Below are 27,961 nucleotides of genomic sequence, written 5' to 3'. Positions count from 1 at the left end.
CACACAGTGATGACTCTCACCGTAGGGTATTTTTTTTTGTAGATTATGAGATCATTCCAATGAAATTAAGCACATGGTCCATGACGGAAAACCTCAGCAAGTATTTACGAGTATTGTCCCAGATCCAAAGAGTCACTATCACTAACCTTCTTTGTTTAGTTTGGACATCTGGGATCAGAAGGAGAAACAGGACCCAAGAGTCTTGGCTTGGTAGATCAATTCCCCATGCACTGACACTCCCAACCTCCTTCATCAGCCCATGGTACAGGGCTGTGTGAAGTCGCTACAACCCCCCTACCACCTAGCCCTCATCCCAGGAGTCTATTACTCTCTGTGATGATTAGCATCAGCTGAAGAAAGGCAATAGTTCTGGTCCCAGTGTCCCGGGAGAGTTCCCGGGGCTGTTCTCCCCATGACTGCTCACCCAAACCAGCACCTTTCAGTTTAACTTCCTCCTCACTAATTTGGGCTCCATTATTCACTTTCCACTAGCAGCTTGTTTATGGGGGCTCAGCAGTCCTGACCTCAGCGGCACAGTAGGGGGGTGCAGTGGTAAGAGTCCATAAAGCAAGCAGTTCAAGTGGGCGAGCTCAGGGCCTAAGGGCTCAGAGACAGGCCCCTCTGGTTCTCTCAGATGGGGTCAGGAGAATCGTGGCAGTGCCTTCCTAATGACCTCACCTTTCTCAGCTAAATTCGGCCACATTATTTTTTTCCTCCTACTCTTTGAAGGTGAGGCCCAGACTAACAAGTGAGAGAAGATACTTTTTTTTTCCAGGAAACAAAGACATTGCAACCGAAATAGAAATTTAACCCATCGGCTAGGGAGATGGCTCAGTTGGTGAACTTGCCTTTCAAGTAGGTGGACTGGAGTGTAATCCCAAGAATGCATATTATTTAAAATGAAAACTTAAAAAAAAAAAAAGGGTAGGCATGGTAGTGGCCTGGGGAAATAAGACTGGAGGACGAAGGGTTGGGGAGTGGGGGGAGGTATCTCTGACCAGTCTAGGTTATTAGTGAGTTCCAGGCAGCGTGAGACCCTGTCTCCAGCAGGTGAAGGACACCAGAAGAAATGCTAGCCAGAACAGTGCCCTGGCTTACACACACACCTACCCACATACGAGCACATGAACACACGCACAAATACCAAATCAAGAGACAGGAATGGAATCTATTAGTCACGGGCTCACTCTAAGACCTTGGGAAAGTCACTTCCCCGCCTTCCCAGCACCTCAGTCTGAGGCAGGAGAAACCAGAAAGGTATCTGTCAGCCCCCTTCCTGTTGGTGACAGGTGGCTAATATCACCTACACCCTAAATACCTCGCAGGGATGGGAGAGGATGGATGAGCCTGCATTACAGCCAATATTCTACTCTCTGGCAATAAACAACTCACCTTTTGGAGGTAAACGGGCTCTTCCCAGGGCACCAGGGGACCATTTAGCACTCTGGAAGAAGTAATTTGCTCTATGGTCCTCTGGTGTCCTGAAATGTGTAATCCACCTCCAAAAGGTGAACCCTGAGATCTCTGAGAATTTGTTTCCCCACTGTAGAATCCAGATGCCTGTGTGCCTGAAGAGAGCAACACAGGTACTATTTTCAGGTCTACTCTTTCCCCGTTCCCAGCCCTTCCTCTGGGCTGCTCACCCTCTCCCCTCTGCGCAAACAGAAACCAGATGAAATCATTTGCAAACTTGGGAATGCTCACTGTGTGCGTGGGGAAACTTAAACAAAAATCCTTTCTGGGGGCCTCTGCGGCTGCCGCTGCCAGCCTCCTCCTCTTCCTCCCCCTCTTCCCCCTCCTACTCCCCCCCCACCTCTCGCTTCCAGGGAAGTTAAAGGCCCAGGCAGTTAATGTGAACTTTCCTCCTCCCTCCCCCACTGCCCCTCTCGCTGCTGGGTCCTGAGCATTTGATTCCTGTCTGTCACTGGGTGATGAGGACAAAGGGTGAGGAGTCAGGGAAAGGTCTGCGCCACTTTGTTCAGAGTCTGGATTCGAACTTTGGATGAACCCTCCATTGGGGAGGGGGGGCGGCTGGGGGAGGAAAGAGAGGCCAGCAGGGAGAAACCGTCAGCTCTGGAGGCTCCAGCCTCAAGAAAAAAAGAAAAGAAAAAAGAAAGAAAAAAAATCTAGAGAGCAAGAGTCTCCTTAAACAACAGGAAAAGCAACAGCAGGGTTAGGAGGGTAGAAACAGGCTCCTCTGCTCCACGGGAGAAGGAGGGCATAGCTTAAGGGAGCAGACTGGGCAGAGTTCCTTAACAAGGCTGGAGGGCCCATGCTGTGGACGGCCAGCCATGAGCTAGTTTGGTTTTGTCCTTTTTCAGTCAATCTTTCCCTTCCAATCTCTCAATCACTCACTCATTCATTCATTCATAAACAGAAGGGAATTCCTAATAAAGCCACAGTAGATTTTCAGACAAAGGGAAGGACGCTGGGGAGGGGGGAAGAGGTAGCGGAGGAGGCAGATCACACCGCTGACTCGTCTGTAAAAGTCAAAAAACTAAAAAAAGGAAAAAGAAAAAAAAATCTCTATACATGCATTGAGACTTACAAAGTACAGCGCACTCACCCTCTGTGTCAAAGCCCAAGGTGTTTAATCCTAAGCCTACTTTTCCTCCTCGGTGTCTGTGTGCACTAGCATGTACCAGCTAGCAACTATGATGTGGGACTGAACCCAAGAATCCTAAACTATAACATTATCTTTAAAAAAAAGAAAGAAAGAAAAGAGTCATCAGCATAGCCCAGAAACCACTGGGAAAGCCAGTTTGTCTTCTCGGTGCTCGATAAAAGCAAGCTAAAACTTTCACCTCCACTTACTATTGATTTTTCTATTGTGCACTCTGGGCCTGTGTGTCTCACTGGCTCATCAGAAGGCCTTTCAGTCTGGAACCTCTCTGACCACATGTGGACAGGAGGGTTTCAGCTCCTAGGGACGGCAAGCCCTCTTTGCTCGGTCACTGCATGCTGGTGCATGGAAGCATGGCATGTGGTTGTGCCTTCACTTCTGGGGATTTTGTTGTCTGGTGTTTGCCTGCCTTCTCTCTTTCCTTTGGTCTTTACTGCAAACTCTAGATTTCGATATTAAAGAAACCTAGATGCCCGTCCAAGCAAGCAGGATAGGTGAATGGTGGTTCTACACCCTGGTGTCCCCAGAGCTCTGTCCCCTCCCTTCTTGCATAGAAGTAGTAGGTTCAGAAACTAAGCTGAGAGGAGTGTCTCTCTAAAGAGGCACTTGGCACCCTGCCTCTCCTGAGAACACTGGGGTGGGGTAGGGTGGGGTGTGTGAGGCTGCTTTCCATGTGGCTGGCCTGCTGCAGATGACTGCAGCCTTGGTTCATCAGCTACACACGCACATACACACACACACACACACACACTGTGACAAAGAGATGCAGACAGGTAGGTAAGTGAGATGACCATTCACTAACAGAAGTGACCCTATGAATTAAACCCTCTACTGCTGCATTCTCTTAAGTAGGAGAATAAACTGAGCACACTGAAGACGTACGTACCCATGATGCCCCCTGCTCTGTGAAAAATGGATGCCCCAAGATCAGAGCTAACAACAGAAAAGACAGGCAGAAAACGGGCTCTCGCCCTTGAAAAGGGAGTGTCAGGAGCCCAGCCCTGGGAAGGCTCTGACAGGACACACACACAGAGCCTGGTCACTTAGAGATGAGACAAATCCCCACTGTGTAAGCATCGGCTCCACAACAGCCACCTCCAGGGCTCCTCGCAGTGCACACTGCTTCCACTCTGGAGTGCACTGAAAGCACAGCATACGAGTTACACAAATCAGGCCCACACATTTCTGGAAGAAACACAAAAGATAACCGTATAGGGCTGGAGAGGCGGCTCAGCAGGAAAAAGCACTCATCAACCAGCCTGCTGCCCTGAGTTTGAGTCTTAGAACCCACATGATGGGAGAGAACCAGCTCCTGCAAGCGGTCCTCTGTCTTCACCATCGTGTGGGCTATGCCACACACACACACACATGCATACACACGCACACACACATGCACACACGCATGTGCACACACATACACACACCAATTAATTCAATTTTTTATAAAGAAAAAAAAAACAGGAAAGACACCACTATACCTTACCTGAGGAAAAGGCAAGTATAGCCTGCATCCGAGGGTCTAGCTATGTGAGCCCATGAACTGTGACATGGGGATACTGCCTCACCTCAGACATAGACTCTCTGTTTGCCCCAGCACCTCCTCATTCAATCCATCCACAAACGTCAGAATTTTTGCTGAATTCAGGTGTGAGGTTGACACTATGTTTCATTCCCCACTGCTGCACTGGCCTCTCTGGACAGGCAAGCGCTTCTTTCCCGTTCCTCTACTCCCACCATCTAACCTGCAGCCACACCTCTGTGCCTGGGTCTCCTGGGAGCCCCAGCTCCATTTTCCCTGCAGGGGCCACCAACTGTCTGTTTTGCAAAGTCGGTACAGCTGTGTCCTCCACATGCCTGCCACCCTGTGACTTCTTTCCGTCCCTTAAGAGTCACTGGGAGTTGTGACAGCATGGGTTAGGAAAGAAAGCTGAGAGCTGCGGTTTTCGTGTCCCATTCTCCCTTGGAAAGGGAAGGGGAAGCTGTTCATTTGTCGAGCATCCATTATGTGAACAGTGCAGTGCTGGGTGCTTCTCATAAGGGGGAACGTCAACGGATCAGCCGAGCACACCCTCCGAGCCATCAATGAGACGATGCCCGTCTTCCTTCTGCAGACAGCACACCCACTTTGTCTCCTGCCCACTGTCCTGAACCCATTAGAGCAACCACTCTCCTCATATAGAGCCTGAACATAAGAGACGGCATCCTTAGAAGACGGAATTAAGTACATTTTCCTATCAAAAAGTGGGCTTAGGCAGCAAAATTATGAAAGAATTGAGGCTCTTTAAAAGTACCAACAAACAGCCAGGCGGTAGTGGCACGCGCCTTTAATCCCAGCACTTGGGAGGCAGAGGCAGGTGGATCTCTGCGAGTTCAAGGTCAGCCTGAACTACAAGGGAGTTCCAGGGCAGTCAGGACTGTTACACAGAGAAACCCTGTCTTGAAAAACCAAAAAAAAAAAAAAAAGTACCAACAAACACTCTAATCCCCAAGAGTATGAGGGCAGCACCTGCCACCCTTTCACACATGAAGTTAGACTGCCTGCTCCCTTTCACTTGGTATCCCCGGAAGGAGCCGTGTGATATTTGAATGAATGAATATAGAGCAGCACTTATTCAAGAGATGTCAAAGAGAAGCGCCCACACGTTCAAATGTATTTAATTACATGAGCAGAGGACAATGTCTACAAACTGAAAGGCCATGTATAAATGTAAAAGAAACACCTACCCTATGTAGAGTATCTATATCTAGATCATATAGAGTACCTATAGATAGATACGTACAGCTCTTAGCTGCTGGGATAGCAAGATTAAGGCGAGGCTTTTAGCAATGGAGAACGCAAGAGTCTGTGGTTCTGAAGGAGAAACTGAAGCCCCTGCTGCAAAGAGACCAAGAAAGACCTGCTCCTAGGAGTCTCCAAGCCAAGCCAACGGACATGCCCTCCTCCGAGCCTGCTGGACCTTTGTTCCTCCCTAGGACAAGACTACACAGCAAAGCCAGGAAAGGAACACAGAACTCAACACTGAAGGGGGCTGAGGAGAAGTGAGGTTTGCAAGCACCTTGGTTTCCTTAATTACCCCGTAGAGTCATTAGAAGTGCAGCAGGACTGGGGGAAGGGTGTCCTGAGGGCCTGACCCTGAGAAGTGACAGCCAAGTTTGAGATATCACAGACTCTGTCCTAGCTAGGAATTTCCATGGGGGGGGGGGGGGTTTGAAGGGGGATGGGGAAGGTGGGGACACTCTTTCCTTTATTCATCCCCAGAGAGACGTTTGAATTACTGTGTTCACAGGGGAGGAGGAGGGGGAGGTGTGCCACTGAGAGTCCCCTATTTTCCTACAGTATTTCCCCAGCCTGGGGTTCTATGATTCTTTAGATACTTTAGCTTAAATAAATACATTTCTACTTTCATTTCTTGAGGTTTTTTTTTTTTTTTGTTTTTGTTTTAGTATTATTATGAGACAGAGGAACCCTTTTCTACCATTCCAAAACGATGTGCAGGAAACAAAGTAAACAAATCAGCAAGCACAAGCAGACAGAAAGTTAGTGTCATCTGTGGAGTGGGTTTTACAGAGGAGAAAGAGGGACCATTTGGGGATAAAAAGAAAGTCCTGAAACTCGAGCCCCTCATTAAAGAAGCTGCTTCCCCTCCCACCTCCGCCTCTCAACTGAAAGGGTCTGTCTAGCCAGCTTCCGAAATCTGATTATCGCTTGTCTTTACACGGTTCTCAGGTGTCCCCGTGTGCACGCTTCCCACCCCATCATCTCCTCTGCAGAAACCCTCTCACACTTCCTAACCCCAAAGTCCAAGATCACAGCTCAGAAAACAGAGAAGCTATTCAACAACTCTCCCCCACTTCAATAACAGGCTGACTGAACCACAAACCTCTGTGGGTGTGCACTTCATTGAAGTGCTCCAACCAGGCTAGGAGCGGCATTTCTTTCCATGGTATGGCTCCCTTCCACTCATCACACTCAAACCTACAGGAAATTGATAAGCCAGCTGGCACCCTTAAGGCAGAGAACACTGATTTTGGCAACAATTTCTTAAGATGTTCAGTCTAAAATAATTAAATCCAAAGTAGATAAAGATAAATTATCCGTGACTTGCCCTTCTTTCTCTCCCTCCTCTATTAATGTTTGTTGAGCATCAAAAACATACACCAGGAGCCTGGAGAGATGGATCAGTGGTTAAGGGCATTGGTTGTTCTTCCAGAGGACTCAAGTTCCATTCCCAGCACCCACACGGGAGCTCGCAGCCATCTGTAAGTACAGTTTTAGAATAGCTGATGCTCTGATCCGGTTTCCAAGGGCACCAGACACACAACTAGTGCACAGAAGTACTGTAGACAAAATACCCATATACATACAAAATAATTTAAACACACACACACATTTCTATAGAAAATGCAGTTTCAGACAAGCAAAGGGACCACAAAAGTCTGGCTAGCTGGGAGTTTCACATCTCCAAGCTGAAGCTCACAGTCTCAACAGTGAACGGTTGGCCCAGGACAGGACACACCTTGAGAGCCCACGGTGCGTGGATCAAGTACTATGCTACATTCTAGTCCCCCTCAAAAGCTCCATCAAAGCTGCACTGACTGCCTTGCTCCCAAAGGGGTGCAATTTGAAGTCAAGGTCCATCGCGTTTGCTTGGTTTACCATTGAAGTGAGTGAAATGGGAAACCAAAGAAGGAAAACAGAGGAAAAAGGAAAGGAAATAAGATGAAAATTCTCCACTGTCAATGTATGAACAAACGACTAGAAATGACCCAGACCAGTTGGGAGCTCATGGAATCATCATTTGCTTCTCAAGTCTCTGCTTTTACGTGTATGTTCAAATCTGCCCCTCCTGATCCTAGGATTCATGCTTATCTGTGACTCATGTACCAGGAACTGGGTGGAGGTGGGGGCATCCAGCCACAACCCTGGCTGCTGAGAATGCTTGGAACCACAGGTCGAGCCACAACTCTGGCTGCCGAGGATGCCTGGAACCCCGAGTCTCCTCTCCCCATCAAATCTGTTAGGTTAACAGTGGACTGGAAAAGGGTCATCTACTCTTACCCTGCGACCTGGGGATGGGATCGACTTCCTATAACAGAGCTGGGTGAAAAGCCAACTCTCTCAGAGTCATGTGTCCTCGTGGAGGTGACCCCATCCTGGTGGTTTATTCTCCACCTCTCCTGCCTGAAATGATTCAACCCCCAAACTCCAAAATGAGAGGTGAGCTGTACTGTGCAAGCATTTTAAGCAATCTTACAAACCATTTTACAGAAATAGAATGTTTACACCTCTATACAGCACTTCCCTACCCTATAGCTCTGTTCATGTTTATTTTTAATAGATCATAAGTTTCTTTTTTTTAATTTTTGCCTTTTGGTTTTTTTCGAGTCAGGGTTTTGCTGTAACTTTGGAGGCCATCCTGGAACTAGCTCTTGTAGACCAGACTGGCCTCAAGCTCACAGAGATCTGCTTGCCTCTGCTTCCCCGGTGCTGAGATTAAAGGCGGGCACCACCACCACCGGCGATCGTATGTTTATTGATGGTATCTGAGCCAGGAATATTGAGTATCTGCTGCTGTGTGGACATTAAAGACTACACAAATTATTTTCAAGAAACTCACAGTCCAATGAGGAAAATCGATCATAAACCAAGAGTTATAATGGAGGTCTGTATAAAGGGCTTCAGTAAAATATAATCATTTACTTATTATGCTCAAGAATGATGTCAATTGTGCCACTTCTGGAATCTTCTCAGCTACACAGCAGTAGGGAAAAAATCTTGCACATGAAAAAAAAATCCCTATCCATCTTTGAATCTAGTTTTTTTTTTTTTGAAGTTCACTTTTTAAAAAATCTTTATTTATTCATTTATTTATTTATTTATTTTGGCTTTTGTTGCTAAGAAGGGCAAAGCTAAAGTTGTGGCCAGTATTTCTAGACTTGGATGTAAACAAAGTACACTCGGTTGATCCAAAGGGGTGGGCTGGGGAGCTGCTGAGGAGGAAGGCTGGCAGACCTGCACTTGGCAGCTAACAATTGTGTATGTGTGTGCTTAAACTCTACTTTTCACTTGTGCCACACGCACAAGTGAATCCCTTGATGTGAGGTGAGCAAGAGGTAAACAAGATGCATTTCTGCTTAGAGATAGAAGAGAATCTCATCCCTGAACCTATAATCATCAAAAATGACAGGGTAGAGGCATAAACACAAGGAAATCCCAAATGGCACGTGGATATTAAGCTTGGGTAGCACGATTAAAGGTGAATTTATTTCTGCTCTTGTAAAAATCTCCTTTTTGAAGGTCTTCTGGGTGTGGTGCTGTCTTCTAAACAATAAAGTTACACATAGATGACTTGATTTATTATTGTTGTTACTGTTCCCTTCCAACACCTGAGATGAAGAAGGGAGAGGCGACACTAGGATTGGTCACCTCTACAAACTGTGCTTCCCCGCATCTGGGCCAGCCAGATGTGCCATCTCCAGAAATCATCTATACACACACACACACACACTTGTCACAGGGTGAAGAAGAGTTGAGACAGGGTGGCTGTGGCTGTGGACTCTTCCACGGCACCAATGAGGCTTCCTTTTGCATCAAGTAGAATGAAGGAAGGGCCCTGATGCACCAGGAGGCGGAGAGAGAATGAAGGCAAGGCCAGGGAAGTGTTTGCCTCCTGATGGGTTTCTATAGGTTTCTGAGGCGCCAGAGAAGAGAGCACACACTGCTAGGATGGTTAAGTTGGCGACCTCTTGTAAGAAGTTACACTCGATGCCTGAAAGGAAACAGGCAAAGAACTCATGAAAATCGGCAACAGGCCCAATGAGGAATTTGGACTTAATCCTCTTTTACTTAAGTTTTCCTGCAAGGACAGCCCTGGGGCAGCTCAATTTTTAAAGCAAAGGAACAGAAACAGAGAGGGGTACAAAAAAAAAATCTACCATTTAGACAATTGGGTAGGATCCCTGAGTTTCCCCAATGAACCACCCACGGCCTGAAGGGTCACTTCATGAGGACGAATGCTTTTGGAGAACAATTTTCACTGGCTAAAACAGGCCCCCGTTCAGCTTCTTAGGCAACTGTGCACCTAGGGAATTTCCTTAAACCGTGAGACTCAATTCCCTGTCTCTTAACACTGGAGTAAGAACAGTGGCACGGCCTAAAGCAAGGGCTTTGGCACACCCAGCCACTGTTCCGAGGTGTGGACAGAAGTCCCAGGTCCACTGGAGGAGAGTGAGGACCCTGCTTCTGCTGGCACTTCCTGTTAGGTGTCACTCACTACCCTGCCAGTCTGCCCTGCCCCCACCCCTCAGAGCATAGCTCCTGAGATCAGTTAGAGGACACAAGCACAAAGCAACAGCTTTGTCACCTACACAGCCCACTCTTCTTCCTTGGTCGAAATACAGACAGACAGACAGACAGACAGACAGACAGACAGACAGACAGACAGTGAGCTTGCATGTTCCCAAGGCCAGAGAAGCCTCCAGGGCCAGTCTGTCCTGGTAACTACACTGAACAGACTCCCAGACCCGTGTGATACAAAGGGACAGGCAGCTATTTCCCCAGTAGCAAAAGGGCTGGGCAGGCCACAGTGAGAAAGCCATCACCCCAGTTATCATAAACCTTAAGGAGACAGGTGGTCTAAGGCAGGAGGCCTCCAGGAGCCTTAAGTGAATTCAATGTCTTCGCCCAGCAGGGAAGGAGACTAGGAAACCCGAGAGCGGCGGAGGGGAGGGGATGAATGTGAAAGATGAAGCTAACCATGAAAATTTAATTTGTTAAAATAATGACTAGAGAATGACAGATAATGCACAAATTGTCTACATGCATTTATTAAACACATAATAAATGTGCATATGAGTATATACATATTATATGTGTGTGTGTGTGTGCACACACCATGATAAAAATTAATTCCACCTTCCAGGATGCATCCTTGTTTGTCTCCCTGCTAGCAAGAACCCTGGAGCACAGAGGCAAATTTCAGCTTCCTCTCTGGCAGATGGAGGCCATGTAGCTTAAGCTGCCCAGGTGAGCAAATGTCACCGAATACCTATTTGGAGGGTGGTAAATTCCAGCTATCTCAGGGAAATGCCAAGTGGTCTCAGGTCACAAGTTTGGCAAATAGCAATTTGGAAGGGAGGGGGAGGGGAGAGAGAGGGGAGGGCCCAGGAGAGAAAAAGAACAAGAAAGTATGGACTGAGAAAGGAAAAAAGGAAATGAAGGAGGTTACTCGAACAACAGGCAAGGCCTCAAACATAGTAATTTCTCAGACTGCCTAAGCATAAAATTAGAACCGTTTGCTTCAAAGGCAGCATGCTCCTTTCTCCTTGCCGAAGCCAGGGTGGCCATGAACTTCGGTTCTGAGGACTTTTACAGCCACATTCCTGGTCCTAAGGAACATGCCCCACTCATACCCACGGGCTTGAGTCAGCTGCCTGTGGTACAGTGACTATGACCATGACTTAGGGACCTTACAGGATTGAGAGCTCCCTGAAGGTAAGGGCCAGGAATGGCACAATCTTGTCCCTCCTCTTTCACCGTGATCCGTCTATCAGGCAAACTTCATAAATATCTACCCATGACTAAAGCGGAAAGTAGGCAGAAACAGAACATGGATTCTTCAGCCATGTCAAGCGACACAAGACCTAAAGCACAAATACTTCTAGACTGAAAACAGCAACCCGAGCCAGGGGGAGAGTTTAAGTTTTTCTTAATTCAACCTGTAGCTTCCCAACAGGTGATATCTATAAACATTTGTGGACGTTCACCAATAAACAAGGCAACCTTGTATGGCCTCCCCTCAAGCAGAGTAGGACTCACGAGGTGGCATTACAGATGAAGCGGTAGATAAAACAAGGGGATCTTAGGATGTCAACTAAGCCTTTGCATACTTAGGCCAAGCCAGAGCCACAGAGCCACATGTTTATTTCCTTCATACTGATGAAAACCAACTAAGAAGGTACCAAAATACCCCAGTCAGTGACACAGCGGTAAGTAACTACCTCACAGTCTCTCGCTGTAACTAGGTGGCTGTTGCCGTTGCTACCCTTCTAATTTAACTACACCTGCACCAGTTCAAGTACCACGTGAACTCTTGCCCTGCACCAGAACCTTTCCATCCTCTACCCCAGGGCACAGGGAAGAGAAATAGCCTGTGGAATTAATAACAGGCCTGGTTCTTCAGTGGGCTGGTCCGACACTCGGCTCTTGAAAATTTATGGAGAGAATTAAGTCATAGATATTTTTCCTAGTTGGGAGGCGATCCAACCTTGCTGATTTCGGCCTGGCCACATGGACGCAATGCAAGGGTTTTTTCTTGTGTGTGCGTGGGGGGGGGGGTTTACCCCCACCATGCTGTAGAAGGGTAATAAAATAGAAAAGCACACAGAGCTGTTGGAGAACAGTAACCTCAGACCAACCACGTCTTTCCAAGTGTAACTTTCGAAGAAGAAAAATAAAGTAATAGGACTTTGGGCAGGAGCCTTGATGACAGCCCCTTCCTGCCCTGCTCCAGCAAGCTAGGTGGGGGAGGGGTCGCAACTGTGCACACGGGGCCCCAAATGAGTTGTCTGGCTTCTACAAACTGACCCAAATCAGGCAGATAGAGGCCCCCTTTGCACAAGTCTCTGAAACAAGGCAAGCAGCCATGTAAGAAACTAGGTAGGCTAGAAGGCCTGGAGCCTTCCCCAAGTGTTCAAGAAATCACACCAAGCTTAACAAAAACAAACGTCAAAGCTGTTTAAAGTACATCAAGGTTCTTCAGGTTAAAAATTTCCCCAGGGGAAGGTGCTGCATTCCCCATAATAGCTGAGAGAGACAGAGGGCAAGGCGGGGAGCTTTGCACGGTAACTTCGTGTTCTATGATTTAACCCAATTCGAGAGATGAAGCAACGACTGGGATATTTATTGATCAGAGCTGAAACAGAGCCAACTCAGAGGAGCCGCAAACTGACGTGCAAGCAGGCAGACCCCATGACCCTTTTGAAACTCACTTCTGTATGCAAAACCTCCAGGCCTGCATCGCGCATTTGGGGAAGCGGCTCCCATCATGGGAGACACACAGAAGGGATTCTGGGGGCCCTGCTGGTGAGGTAGGGGAGTTCAACCCAGCCTTGAAAGTGTTCAGTAAAGGCAGCAAGACCCTTTCTGGAGAGGCAGTATCTCCTGTCCCCTTTGAGGCCAGCCGGGGGTGGGGGAGAAGCCCTTCTGCAATGACACCCCCCTCCTCACCCTGCCGATTTCTGATCCTTGGCCTCCTTGACCAGGCACCCCCCTCTCCCCACAAGGGAAGCAAGCAAGCCTCAATGCCAGACAGGACCTGAGTCTACAATTCCAAGCCTTGCAGATCTACACTGGGGAGTGAAGAAGGGCCCCACGGTGGCCCTGAACATCCACCAACCAGTCAACCAGCTTCCCTGTGCATCCCCAGCTGCTACAGGACTGGTCCAGGCCAAGCCCACAGACCTGTGATGACACAACCCTACCCCAGGAGGATACACGTACAGGAGACACCCAGTGATTCTTCTAGGCCTAGATCCCCATGTGAGATCAGGTTTTAGAAGGACCTATCCTTAGGTCACCTAACTCCCTCCCCCCTCCCCTTCAATTTCTTCTAACACCCTCGATTTCTCTTTTTATCTGATTAGGTCAAAACACATTCTCATATCTTGAATAGTCTTGTTTATTGTTGGGTTTTCTCTCTCCTCCATTTATTTCTCCCTCCCCAAAGGAACAGCACACTATGACTTCTCCCTCCTATGTGAAGGGCATCACCACCCACCAGCACCCACTCGGGATTTTTCCCTCCTAAGGGCTTGGGGATTATTAAAGACACCCTAGCAAGGAGGCCACACAAAGATGAGCTGATCCCAGTCTCAGGCTCTTTGTTTTCACCTCTGTGTTAATGTGGGCTGGTGAGGGCCTCTGCCTGCACTGTGTGGTAAGGAATGAGCCCTCCACTCTCAGTACCATCTACACAGTTATTTCCGAAGGATGTTGGCTGGGCTCGTCGATGCTCTCAGGGAGGCTTTCTTTGCTAGGGACAAAATATAAATGCCAAGTTTCAGCCCCATTAACAATGATAATTGATAGAAATGTCTGACAGTGGCAACACTTGAGATCTCAGATCACCCAAAACCCTCAGGAAAAAAAAAAAAAACCTAGTTACTCTCTTCCTGCTGGCAGATTCAACCAATAGGAAAGCAAGACAAAAATGTCGACTTTTCTTTTTCCCCTTCAGTTCACACTTTTGCAGGCAAAATCAAGCATCTTTCTAAAAAAAAAAAAAAAAACCTCACTTTAATAAAGTTTCCCCAAGTTTCACTGACAGGTAGGTGGGATGGCGTAAAGGCCACCAGATCACTCTCCAGGTCCATGGTGGAAATCAAACTCAGATTTCCAAACTTCCTGGGCTTGACTTCACAAACACAGAAAAATCTGCCTCTTTCCCTCATACGTTCCAATCCGGGTTTCCAAACTAGGATCCCATAATTACAAATACATGATATGCCCGAAACATTTGCAGGAGTTGCCAAGCCTACAAGGTAAGCATACTGGCCCCAGCCGAATACTTCCACCATAAACATTTTTCAAATTCCACCACAATCCCCTCCCCGTTTGTCTTATCCAATTCAACTTGATTGATGGAAGTAGCTGTAACACCACCATGACCAGTTTTATGTGACTGCCTAGAAAAGATACAGGGATTCCCAGGCTAAATTAGAACCGCCATCACAATGAGGGAGAGAGGCCCATAAACATTCAACCTGTGTCCCAGTTTGTGTGCCTAGGCTTGGGGAGGTAGTCATGTTGGGACTTGCAGCCTATAGAATGCAGGGTCAGACCAGCGGCTCTCTTTATCCATCCGGACCAGGAAGCTGTGACCCAAAGACAAATAAATCGGTATTCTCAAAATGACATACTAACACGGAGGCAGAAGGGCAAGCTAATGGTTCAGTCTAGCGGTTCAGTCTGGAGGTTCTAGCACCTCGCAGTCCTCTGACTTGTTCCTATGCTGTTGCAGCTAAAGATAGCAAGATGGCTGTTTGGCCCACTCAGTTATTTTAGGGAACCTCTGGGATTTTGTTAGGGGTAGAGAACCACAGATGAGCAATTATAGAGAGAAGGGATTCGGAAAGAAGGAGAAGGAGGTGTGGGGACTGACTTCGTCCTAGCTCACGGTAGTGTCCGCAGATGGGTACAGGGTACAGAAATCCTCTAACAAGGCTTCCCACCTGTGACCAGTCAGCAGATGCCAGTTTCAGCAGCTACAGACCCACCAGATCCAGTTTGAGAAGGCAATAACCCCCTCTCCCTGAGTAGGAAAACTTGGCCTACCACTCGGGAGGCAGAGGCAGGCAGATTTCGAGGCCAGCCTGGTTTACAAAGCAAGTTCCAGGACAGAGTTACACAGAAAAACCGTGTCCCGAAAAACAAAACAAAACAAAAAAGAAAGAATTTTGACAAAGAGGGAAGGAGGGATATTTCCTTAGATAGCCATTCAATGGCTAGGCTGTCTAACAAATATGACAGCAATACGCAGCCATCAAGCCTGAGAAATGCAGCCCCATGGAACATACACACTCCACTTCAAAGTCATACTAGAAAGCTGAGCCCCAAATAGCTCCTTAACATTCAGGGCAATTACTAGTTGAACTATTTTAGGCACATTGAGGTTAAATACGATGCAATCTTGAAGTTTACTTTATTTATTTCCTTTTATTTGTTTTCTATTGTTTGTTCTTTAGATGAAGTGACTAGCAAACTTAGATGGTTAAACTTAAAATTATATATATCGTCCAGAACAGCACTGTTCTGTTCCAGAAATCAGGGAGTAGGTGCAGAAAGCACACAAGTGTCAGGCAGACAAGTACAAAGAGCACTGTGACACCTCCAAAGTCCTGGCTGAGGTGTCAAAACATAGAGAGACGGGGCTGTAACCCAGGAGAGAGGTGGTCAACACCCAGGCACACAGAACCTGGAAGATAATAGTGGCTGCAATTAACTGAACACAGGCACTGAACAGGGCACTTCCTGGTGTTGTCTTGTTTAGTCTGTCAAGTGAGCCTGGGTCCTAGGTATTATTTTCACTGCAGATGAGGAAATTGATGCCCTGTGAAATCAAATAACTAATGCGATTTGACCCGGTTGGTTTGACTGCAAGTCCATGCTCTCTCATTCTAAGTCAGTCGCTACTGAGAATTGGCCGTTGTTTTCCAAGGGTCTTCCTCCCCAGGGATATGGCGTATGCTACGCCGATGTTAGAGACTCTTTGCTTTGGCTTACCTAACTCTTTAGCACGCTGACTGTTCTGAACGGAGGTCCACGGACATCCTGACAGTGCATATGTTGTGTGAAATGAACTTTTCCAAGCATGCCTTTTTCACTGAGCTTAATGACTGGCTCGGGGATGGCAGAAAACATACATCAGTACCCCAAACTTGGAAAAGAAAGGGTTCTAGTCACAGAAGGGGTAAACCAACTGGGCGAGCAAGAGAGCTGAAGGGGAAACCTAGCGCCACGCATACCAGGACTCAAGAATATGTCTTCTGCAACTGTGCATTAAACATCCTCAACAGCTGATTTATTACTCTTGTTTGTTTAATTTTAAAGACTAACTACTGCAGGTACTCCAGAAAGCATTTTAGCAAGCCCACCAAATCTAGCCATGGTTACCAAGAGACCCACCATTTCCCATCCTGTATCTATAGAAAACATACTCCTATATGCAAACCCTATAAGTATTATGTACACAGCCACAGCATCCACAACAGCCAAAAGGGGGGAACAACCCAAGTATCTATGTACTGATGAATACTTAAACATATGTCTCATATCCATTCAGTGAAATATATTCTGGCTGGGAAAAGACACGAAGAGTTGTCATACGTATGTTGAACAGTGGACAAGTCCTGAAAACAGGTTAAGTGGGAGCACCTAGTCAGGAAACAGCAGCTGGGGTATGATGACACTCCGCAGAATGGCACCATGCCCAGAGGCAGACTGTGAGATCAGGGGCTGCTTGGGTGCAGGCATGGGAGAAGGAGCCATGACCCAACTAGTGATGGGTGCCAGGTGAGGGGTGGGCCAAAAGGTTCTAAGACTAGAACATAGCTGTGCTCAGTGCACAGCCCTGCGAGCATACTGAAATCCACTGGATGGTGCTTTGTATACAGGTGAATTTCACGGTCTATAAAATATATTTTAAACATATGTTTAAAGAATACCATGAAGAAGCAGTGGCCTGATGTGTGTCAAAAAAAAAAAAAGAAAAAGAAAAAAAAAAAAACCATCTCTGTGACGAAGATGGTATTTCTCCTAAATACAGAACATATTGGGAATCTAGGGGAAAGGTCACATGGTTCTGACTTCTTTTTACGAAGTTCCCACCTTGAAGCACTGCAGATTAAACAGAGGGGTCTGAGCATGCTCAGAAAAAGCATTTTAACTCGGGATGCACTGTCTCCAGCAGGTGTTGCTGGGGAAACACTCTCTGCAGCATAGGCAAGTCTAGTTAGCGAGGTGGTAGTTGTCTGGGAAGAACATGATTAAAAGTCCTTGTCCCTCCTCTCCGTCATTCTGTATACTGCCCTTCTTCTGGCTAAAAACAGCTAATTCTCACTTGAAGAAAATACATGAGGAACAAAAGGAGCTAACCTTAAATTTCAAGCCTTGGAATGGACTCAGCCCTCAGGGACCATCTGGTGGAGGTCTCTCTCTTTCACATAAGAAAATGGGGCCAGAAACCATAAAACCTGCTGGCCCTGAATGTTGATACCAGGCGCTGTAATTCACATCTACCCCCTCGTTTAATCCTCCCAGTGACCCTTCAACATACATTCAAGCTTGGGAGGGCACTCAGGAAAAGGATGGCACACACCCAAGTGTGGGTATTGGGGTCTCCAGAGAGGATCACCATAGCAACAGACAGGTCACCATAGCAACAGATAACTATCGGATTATTCAGAGAGGTATCACTGTGACCTTCATTTTATAAAAAAGCCAAATAAATCTCAGAGAAGTTTAGCAACCTAAGCAAGGTCACACAGCAAAAGAATAGCAGACCCAGGAGGCTGGCTGTAGAAAGCCAGCAGTTAACTGTCAACCACTGTCACAGTTTCTCCTAAAATTAAGAAATTTGCCTGTGGCCTTAAAAGTGGTTAATTTTCAAGTATACAACCAGCCACAAGGATGAGGCATCCATCCCAACATCCGCTTACTGACAGTTTTTAGGGGCAAATGTAGGTAAAGCTATAGGGCATAGCAAAAGACCCCACAGGGCCTTCTGCCCAGTCACTAGTGACCTTGTTCTGCCATCCCAGGCCAGGCCCATGACAATCTACACCTGTGCTTGGTATGCCCTGGGAGCCATCTTGCCAACTGATAAGTGCTATCTCTGAGATACCGAGGGGGCAACACATAGACACACTGCCCCCAACCCCCAGAGACAAGTACCTGTCCTCCACCATCATGACAGGGCAGCAGGCACTGTCTCTGAAGTCCGGAAGGGTTGACACAAGCACACACTGAGAGGGTCCCTGACAGGCAGCTGGTAAAATTCATACAAAATACTCAGGAGCACTGCATTTACTTTGTTCCTAGGTCTTGCCACAGCATCACACGTGAGGAACAGGGTGGAGCAAGAGCTGGTGTATTCCCCTAATCCAGATTAACAAGGCAACAGAAGTGAGTGGGTACTTTGAGTGATTAAAAAAAAAGAGAGAGGCATGGTTGCCTGTACCCTTAATCCCAGCATGTGGGGTTAATCAGAGAAGCAGAGGCAGGTGCATCACTGTGAGTTCAAGGCCAGCCTGGTATATATAATACATAATTTGTTCTAGAACAGCTAGAGCTACACAGTAAGACCCAGTCTTAAAAAAAGAAAAAAAAAGCTATCCTTGGCTATTATAGCAAGTCTCTGGTCAGTCTGGGATACATGAGATCTTGTCTCAAAGAAATAAATAAATACACATATAAAGATATATATATATTCATATATATGTATACATACATATATATATATATGAACACACACACTTAGATATATAAAACCAAGTTCAGACAATATACATCCTTCTAAAAGCTATTGAGGCCCTGCTTTCCTAAGTGATACATATAATGGAGGTCTCAACAGAAGCCAGGGCCCAGTAACATGGCTCTGAGGGTAAAGGTGCTCACAGTTGGGCCTGACACCTGAGTTCGATCCCCAGAGCCCATATGGTGAAAGGGGAGAACCAATTCCTGAAAGTTGCTTCTCTAATCTCCACATGCCTGTCATGGTAACTCCTCACCCCACCCCACCCCACCCCCTCAAATAAATATATAAATATAATTTTTAAAAAAATGTTCTTTTAAGGTGCCGGAGATCTGCTTTATAAACTCCCATGCCCTTGTGTTTACATACGCCAATATCTACGTTTGGGTTTGGTTGCTTGTTCAGGGCTATTTCTGTAATTTTACCAAGAATGGGAGAAAATTTATGGGTATCAACAGAACACGGAGGCAAAGCCTTCAAAAAGCTGGGCCCCAGTTGGGAGCTGAGTCCTTGAATCCCTGGTAGGGCTCAGCCTCTCTGGCACTATGCACACAGCAAGCACAGCAGCCCATCTGCGGCTCCTGGAACTCCAGGTCTAGCAGCTTTTCCCGTGGACATGACCTCTTGCACATTATCCATGCAAACTGTCTCTCACATTCAATTCAGGTTAGAAAACAAATAACGTGTAGCCCCCCACTTTTGCTGCCCGCACCCACTTCTCTTTTGAGAAGCTCTACATCTCTAGAGCTCCCATGTCTGGAAACCCACTTTCAAAGAACAGAAAGACACTGAAATACCAGGAGACAGAGCCATCAACTCTGGTCACCTGACACTATCTCTCAGAGTCAGGCCGCAGGTCCAGAGGGTATGTGCATCACGGTAGCACCAGCATCCAGTGAAAGGGGGTTATGGGTAACATTGTCTTATGAACTCCCCTTCATTTGCTGCTCTTTCCTTTCCTTAGCCTGTTCTACCCTGAATCCAGCCAGAAAGGACCAAATCCTCAACACCTCAGCTGTATTTTTTAAAAAGGTTTTGGAGTTGCCCGGCCATGAATGTGAGCTCCCCCAACACTCCCACCCTGCTACAAAAGGGACCTGATGGGAGGTTGTTCCACACTGTCTACAAATATTTCAGTCCTGTTGTGTTCAAGGGACAAGGTCATTTGTGTTTTTCGAAGTCACACACAGCTTCCTTCCACAGTCAACCCCCATTACACACACACACACTCGAGTCTCTAGTTCTTCAAAGGGTCCCATCGTGTAACTGCTATAGCAGCCAAGAAGAATCAGAAGGGAAGGAGTAAAAAAAGGAAATAAATAGTTGAGAGCTGAAAACAAACCCTACAGCGCCATAATGGGGGTGTTAATTGAACGCAGAAAGAGAACGAGGAGAACAAAAGAGTGTTAAAGAAGGGGGGAAAATCAATTTTTCAAACCTCCTCCAATTATTTGATTGAACTTGAGCGCAGATTACAGTTGGTGAAAAGTTAGCCCAGGAGAGCCAGGGAGAGCTATTCCATTCTAAAATTAAAATCCACTCACAACCACAGCTTGTTCACAGGTGTCTACAACTAGTCTCTGCAGTAAACAAACCCCACTTTTCACCTTTTCCGAATTTTTAAACCTCTGTGATTTTTGACGGAGAAGTGTAAGCATTTTTTTTTAAATAAAATCAAGAAACCTTTTAAGAACTTACTAAATATTCTGGGTCAATTTTTTTTTTCAGAAAGTCAACGTGTTTGACTCTTTTCTCCTACCCTTCTGTCCCATCAACCCATTTCCCAGCCCACACATACACAGGCAAAGCATCCTATCGCTAAACTGTCAGAGAAGTGCCGATTCTTAAAGAGAAAATTTGACAGTAAATGACCCGAACTCTGTGCTGAAAGACACTCTGGTCCCAGACTGAACATGCACCAAAAGGCCACATTACGCTGCTGTAGACCTCCACCCAGTTTGCTTGCTGCTGACTGCATTTGCAACCTGAATGTTTTGTTGGCATTTTTTTATCCTAGCGTTTATTTTTAAAAAGCACAAAGTATCAAAATAAACACTTCCCCACACTCTTAAAGCAAAACACACAAGTTCGTCTACTTTTCAAAATCCCGAAGTAATTTCTGACTTAAATACCCATCAATCAACCATAATTCAGGCACTGCTGTCTTCTTTGGGTATTATGCACGTGTTTGTGTTTTTGTTTTTTTAAATACCAAAAGGTTGATGAGATGTCTTAGCCAGTTTTCCTACTTACTTCCAACTAAATTATTAACAAGACCCAAGAAACAAAAGCAGCAAGCCCCCCAACACACACACACACACACACACACACACACCTCCTTTCCAGAACCTCCCCAGGTGAACCGCAGTGAGCACACGGGACTGCTCCACCATGAAGCGTCTCGGCAGGGCTTCAGGTTGCCCTCAGAAACACTCATTCCATGCTGTGGATGTTGAGAGTTCTAATAGGAAAAGTCCCCAAACAGCAAAGGAAGGTGTGTGAACTGACCTTTCAAACCATTTTTTTTTTTTAACAGTTCTGGATGGAGAGAGGGAAACAGACGGACAGACAGACAAGGACAGTGAGAGATGTGCACACTCTGCCTTCTCCCAGGGCATCAAAGGCATGGAAGATGTGCAGGTGGCCCACATCCCGAATGGAGAAGTCAAGGTACTTGGAAATAAAAGCTTATTTTGAACACAGTACTGTCTGCTCTACCTCTGACATCAAGGTCTGTTCCTTCCCTGCAGCCATCCAACACTCAAGTGGAAGAAGACAAGTGAGTTCTCCCACGCAGCCATCCTCTCCACAGAACCCTGTTTTTGTACCTCTTTTCACACAGGGGACAATCACCAATTACATTACTTCATAAACCATTCTTTAATACATCCTCTATCATCAATAACACAAAAACTTCAAATTAGATAATTTTTAAAACTCCCACCATGAACATGTTGACATAAAAAAATTTTAAAAGCAGACATTATCTTCCAACCATAAGAACATGTTTTGGCCGATACCGCAACTTCCCACCCTAGAGCTGTAGCCAATATTAATCAAGAACAAAGTCTTGAGCGCGCACCTGAATTGGACCTCTATCTACACCCACCGCTTTGATCTACTACCTCGGCAGGTTTTAATTAGAAGACCAGAATTAAACACTTGGGCCATGATGTACAAGTCAGTGACCTGACTGGTGCCCTTCCCATTAAAAATATCTTTAAAGATAAAGTATCTTTAAAAAAGAAACTCTCCTTCGGTCCCTTTATTCCCTATTCCTTTTTATTTTGACTCTAAATTTCAAAAACCAAGATTCACAAAACTCCAACTTGACGAGAAACAAAACCCGAAGCTCAAAGTGAATAGCCCCACTGGGGACTTAAGGAGAGAAAGAAAAGAAGGGGGAAGAAGGAGAGAAGGGGACACATGTGCACACATGCCCACCGCTCACGTCTCTGAGTTAACAGAAGGAAAGAAAAAAAAAAAGACAGAAAAAAACTAAAAATGTGTCAAAGTGAGAAGAGCTCCTGTGATATTAGTATGCACAATCAATACGTCTCTCAGAAGGCGTCTCTCACGGCTAAAGCGACGCAATTATCAGCTCTGCAATAAGGTTAGGTCCTGGCACAGCCACCTGGATGACTCAGGTCTCAGCAGCCGTCTCAGGTGCTTTGTCTGGGACCTTACACACTACACAAGTATCATTCAACAAAGGAGCTGTTTACTAATTTCACAGACATTTGAAAGACCCGAGCAATTACATATTCAATCAACAGTGACCTCCTGAAAAGATTAAAAAAAAAAAACAAAACCGAAGAAATCCAGAGTCCTTAAAAGAGAGGAAGAAATGAGAGCCATCCCCTGCCCTCCCCCTCCTTTCCATGTGTAACTATCAATGTATATCAACCGAGCATGCAATCATATCTATTGTCACTTTCATTCATGTCATGCCCTTGCTTATATGGTTTAGATGTGAATTATTGACTGTTATACACCTTGTTGTAAAAAATAAATAAAGAAGTGGCATGGCAGGTACTTTGCCCGGCTTTAAAGTGGGTTAGGAAGTCTGAGACCAACTGCCGATCCCCGTTTCCTGCAAGCACCCCTCAGTCCCTCTTTCTGCCCTGGCTTCAGATTGCCTTCTCGACTCTTTCTTCTTACGAGGGAGCAAGTTAACCCACTTTGGGAAATTAAGGACTAAAATAAAGAAACAAGAGGACAGTTGCTAAGTGCCCTTGCCCTGCGCATCTGTTGTTTAAGAACACCTCTGATTGATGACTGCGATTTTTTAATTGTTGCTTTAAAACTGAAATGCCCTCGTGGGATGTGTCATAAGTGTGTTAGTCTATGATATGAGGTCTAGAAAGCAGAAAAACAACAGAGGGAATGATCTCAGGATAATATAGTGCCCTAAATCCAAAGACTGTCCCTCCTAGGAAAATCAGAGGCCGTTCAAAAGCCTGGTTCACCGAACTGCATACTTCAGTCCACAATGGTATTTTGAAGACATCCTTTCGAGAACCTCAAGTTGGTTATTCTGTATAAATACAAATAACAAAAGTGGCATAAAGAAAGAAAGCTGACTGGTTTACCTCTTACTAATTATAATTAGTAATAATAGATGAAAATATATTCCTTCAGGAGATGGGCTTTTTACTTTCACACTTTCCCCCACAGGCATATCATTCTATAAATTTCCCATCAGAGCCTCTGCCTTAGCCCCAATTTCAAAAACAGTTGGGGCCAGATTTAAAGAAAACATACTGCTTGAAATCGGCGGGCCGAGATGCTTCCCTCTGGAGAGAGCAGAAATGTCTTTCGTGGTCACACTCGCATTCTACAGCGTGAAGACCCCAGAAGAGCAGGAGGGCTAGAGGTGCAAGGGTTTGACGAGCCAAAGAAAAACAGCCAACGGCTGGAGTCTCATTCCTACCTGTCTTTTCTTTGATTTCACACAACACATTAAACAAGGCGGGCTTCATCCTGTGGCAGTTTAAAGCGTGCTTTCTGTAAGAAAATAAAAAATCAAACAACAACAAACACAAGAGCTTAGGTGGACACTCAAGATCAAACTGACCAAAGTCCAGGGGGCACCTGAACATTTAGCCAAAAATAAAAAATTACACTCCAAGCCTAACTCTGTGGCATGCTTCAATTGTTTTTATGACTTAATATACAAAGTCCCACCATAGGAAAAGAAGCAATGTTAATTAGCAGGGAGAGGAGGGATTTAACTACAGAGCAGAAATAACCTAAATTATGCCCATTAGGGAAAGGGTTTCCTTCCTTTTCTCTTTCTTTCTTTCTGCCCCCACCCCTTGGTAAGTAGTTAAATCAAAGTGGAATTCTTCAACCAAGAATTCTCTTGAAGACAATGAAGGCAGCAAGGCCAAATGCATAGGTTAACAGTTCTGTGCACGCTCTGCAAGAAGCATAGCCTAGGCGCTCTCTGCCTCTCTCTGTGTGTGCATGTGTTTTCAAATTTAATTCATCCATGTGTTCGAATTCATTCCGCAGATGCCCCTGTATTCTCATAAACATAAGATGCTTGAAAGACCTTGTGAGTAGAACTGTCAATTTATAAAATTTCAGTCCCCAAGTTAAAGAGTATGGAAATGCATTGCCAGGGGGCAAACATACCCAGATGGGGAATAAATTCACTTCTCTGTGTTCACATTATGGCTCTTGTGCGCACACGGCTTATTTGCAGGTGTTGAAATTCAATTATTTACAATTAGGACTTGCACCCACTGGGGAAAAAATAAATACAATTTTGCCTTTTAGATTAGTGATTTACCTGGTTCCCGTGGCTGTGCAGATTTGTACTCAGAATGCACTTGAGGAACAGAACAATGCCCTTCCTTCTAGTTTATTATGGACTCACTTAGCAGAATGATATTGTTTTGGAAACAAAATACTGATCTTATCAGCTACTAGCTAAGGGAATTCTGTTTACTAACTAAATGTATGTGTAAAGATAAGCAGAAAACCCCGGCACTCAAAACATATTCAATTCTTTTTCAATCAGTTTTAAAGTTAAAAAAAAAAAAGACACATTTTCCAGAGGAACAGGGATTACCTACATACTCTATACTGTGTAGCGGGGAATACGAAACTCAAAATTCAAAACGCACACACACATACACATTGTCTAAAAATAGTCATAGCTTACTTTCTGGATCAACAAATATGCACTACAAATATGTAACTAAGAAGAAGGAAAAGGAGGGAGTCTAATAGTCCAAGTAGTTACATTGTTTCAAGAAAATAAAAAAGAGGTTAGAAATTTAGTTCTCAGGAGAAATTAAAAGCAGACTGAAAACACTTCAATCTATTTAAGCTCTTTTCTGGGTTTTTAAAATTACTTGCCACTCACCCGTTTTTGTTTTTGTTTTAACTCAGGCCCAAATGCAAAGGATTGGCAGCTCCATCTAGAAGCTTTGCCTCCCCACATAACACAAATGGGGCTAGAGAGACAACTGGATTCTTCCCCATCCCCAAACTGCATCTGATCTTTCTCAGCATCTAGGCCATTAAAGGGAATACCCGCAGAGAAGTGTTTGTCCTCAGTTTCACAAAAAGAGACCAGAAAAGTAGCGAGAATCCAAGCTCACTGGCCTCTTCCACTTCATGAACTTGTGATCCCAACCAGTTTATCAGTGGGGTCTGAGTGTATTTTTCTGGAACAATGTTATGGAGAAATCTGTTCCAATTCAAGAGAGGACTGCCAGTGGGGAGCCTCTGGCTTGCCATCCCCATTAGCTTTTCTTCAGGTAATAACATTCAAAAGGAGCACCAATTAATTTTTCAAAAATCTTTTCTCCCACCATTAAAAGCATGAAACTAGTTTGAGGGAGTCTTTTAACATTGCCGAGTTTTTAGGCGCCCTAAGCCTTAGCACTTTTAAGTTTACATGTTCCATGTGTTAGCAGCTGAAATGAGTGTAATTCAGAACATGCGTGCTTTTAGCTGCTTCCTCTTATTTTCTCAAGGCTCTGTTTCTCTTACATAAAATTCATAGTATGTGTTATCCATATAACTAAGTCACATAAGGGCTAGTCATTTTATAATATGTTTAAAAGAATTCCAAAGCAAAATAGAAAAGTACTCAGAGATTTAACAAAGCTGAGTGGTTGTGTGGACATATGTGATCATTGGATTTTTTTTTTTAAATCCTTCCTTTCTGAGTTGGGCCTTGGGCAAACTCTTAGTGGCTTTGCCATTTAACCTGTGTTTTCATTTTGAAAGAGGATTTGCTGTAAAAATCCTAGAGACCAGAACATGGTGGTGGTTTAGTTAAGGAAACCCCAGTCCTATTCCTTCATGCCCTGTCCTAGTGAAATACATAAAATTCGTACATGCTTTCATTTCAATTTAGTTGCACTCTAAGTGGTCCTGGAAGAGGCACGGGGCAGAGAATAAGCTTGATGTTTGTTCCCACCCCTTTATAAAGGACCACACATAACAACTGTCTGTCCTGGGAAGGTGAGAACAGCAACTCAAATTAAGAGACAATAAAGTTAAACTCAAAACCCGAGTCTCTCTCTTAAAACTAACAAACAGTCCTCAAAGCAAAATTTTCTTTCCTTTCTCCCCATTTTCTTTTTCTAAAAATAAAACGGAGAGACTGCAAGGTATTTTCTCACTGTCTGACATCTAACACAGAACTAGCCTGCTTTTTGTTTGTTTGTTTGTTTGTTTTGGGTGGGGGTGAGAAAAAGAGAAAGACTAAAAAAATATGGAGGGGTAAATGAAGAAGGAAAATCAAACTTGCTGAATTATCTAAGGACTCAGTGGAATCTGCAAATAAAGTATTCTTGAAACATTTTTTATTTTGTCATGTTCCAAAGTCCCTCAGCTACAGAAGGCAAGGAATGCCGCTCGGAACTTGACAATTCTGCTTCCCTCAAACACTTTTTAAAAGCAGTTAAAAAAAAAAAAAAAAAAGTGCCGAGGGCCGCTTTCGGATTAGTTGGCAGCATTTTCGGCGTGGCTGCGTGTTTGTGTGCATTCATACAAATACCTCTAACAGACACACACGCACAATATCTCCACACAGCCATATCACCGCACGGGCGATCACACTTTCGATAACAACGCTTCTTTAAATTTTACTCCTCCGCCATGGAGTTGCTTGTCAAAATGAGAAAAGAAACAACATTTTTAAAAGAAAGCGCTGTGGTGATTCGGTTCCCATTGTTTCCCCCTGCGAGAGGGAGCAAAGAAAAAAAAAGAAAAGAAAGGCAAAGAAAAGCCTCCATCTCACCTGGCCTGCGCTTCATCCAAACTCTGGTCTGTGATGGTCATAATTTGCTGTAAAATGTCCCCGATGTCCTGCTTCCTCCCGCCCTCCCCCTCGGTCCCTCCGGCCCCATCCTGCAAGTGCTGGGACAGGCCGGGGTGTCCGGCCATCCCGACCCCAGCGTGGGAATGCATCAGCCTCGGCTGCTCGTCCATCTCCGAAGGCTCCGGCAGCCCCGGCTCTTCCTCTTCGGCTCCTCCGTTCGGCGCCTGGGAAGCACCGAGGCTTTTTATCCTTCAAGCTGTCTTCAAATCCTTTTCAGGATAAACAGGGACCGGGGTTTAAAAAAAAAAAAAAAAAAAAAAAAAAAGACCAAAAGGAAAAAAAATCTCTTTGCCTCTTTAGAGGATGGTGGGAGGATGGGGAGGGGGAGGGGGGCGTGAAGGGGTTGCGGGGTGAGGGTGGGGATAAGGGCTGGTGGGGAAGGGTGTTGACTCCAAAAAAGCAAGAAAAATAAACCACCTTCCCACTTGGCGAAAAGAAATCAGAGCTGCCTTTGGTTTTTTCAGTCCGATCTCCTTTGCAAGACAGAAATGGGCTCCCGGCGCTTAAATCTGTGGCTTAATCCTTTTGCAAATATGCATTGATCGGGAGAAAGGAGAGGAAGGCAGGGGGATTGCAATGCAAACTTTCCCCCCCACCCCCCGCTGCCCCCCACCCCCACTCCGGGCCAGAGTGATCTCAAAGGGGGTGGGCTGTAGCAGAAGCCAGATCTCCCCCAGCCGTGGCGGCAGGCAAAGCCCAAGCTCTCTCCTCCTCCGTGTCTCTGCAAACTCCAGCAGCCCCGTCAGCCTCCTGCTTTTGTTTAGCCCAGGCTCAGGACTCCAGAAACATATACAGAAAAACCACAGCCTGAGAGGAGGAGGAGAAGGAGGAGGAGGAGAAGGAGGAGGAGGAGGAGGAGGAGGAGGAGGACGAGAAGGAGGAGAGGGGAGGGGGCCGAGGGAAGAGGGGGAGGGGGCGGAGAGACCAGAAGGTGGGGGCCAGCGGAGGGAGGAGGGCTTC

The 27,961-nt window shown here is 45.7% G+C and overlaps 1 protein-coding gene across 4 annotated transcripts in view; it reads right to left on the bottom strand.

Moving 5' to 3' along the window:
* The window catches only part of Pbx1 (PBX homeobox 1), a 307,671-nt gene extending 280,078 nt beyond the window's left edge, over positions 1-27,593 (bottom strand). For 3 of the 4 annotated variants that reach the window (XM_057769558.1, XM_057769555.1, XM_057769557.1), the window contains exons 1-2: positions 26,921-27,592; positions 23,588-23,661 (exon numbers count right to left, since the gene is read on the bottom strand). In XM_057769558.1, coding sequence (XP_057625541.1) covers positions 23,588-23,661; positions 26,921-27,111 — 265 coding nt within the window. In that variant the 5' untranslated portion in view covers positions 27,112-27,592. Of the gene's footprint in view, positions 1-23,587; positions 23,662-26,920 lie in introns of all 4 variants that reach the window. The other variant, XM_057769556.1, reaches the window with a different exon arrangement.
* Between the last annotated feature and the right edge of the window lie 368 nt (positions 27,594-27,961).

Source organism: Chionomys nivalis, chromosome 5 (genome assembly GCF_950005125.1).
Source record: "Chionomys nivalis chromosome 5, mChiNiv1.1, whole genome shotgun sequence".
Lineage (NCBI taxonomy): Eukaryota > Metazoa > Chordata > Mammalia > Rodentia > Cricetidae > Chionomys > Chionomys nivalis.
This window is presented reverse-complemented; position numbering and strand designations above follow the sequence as displayed.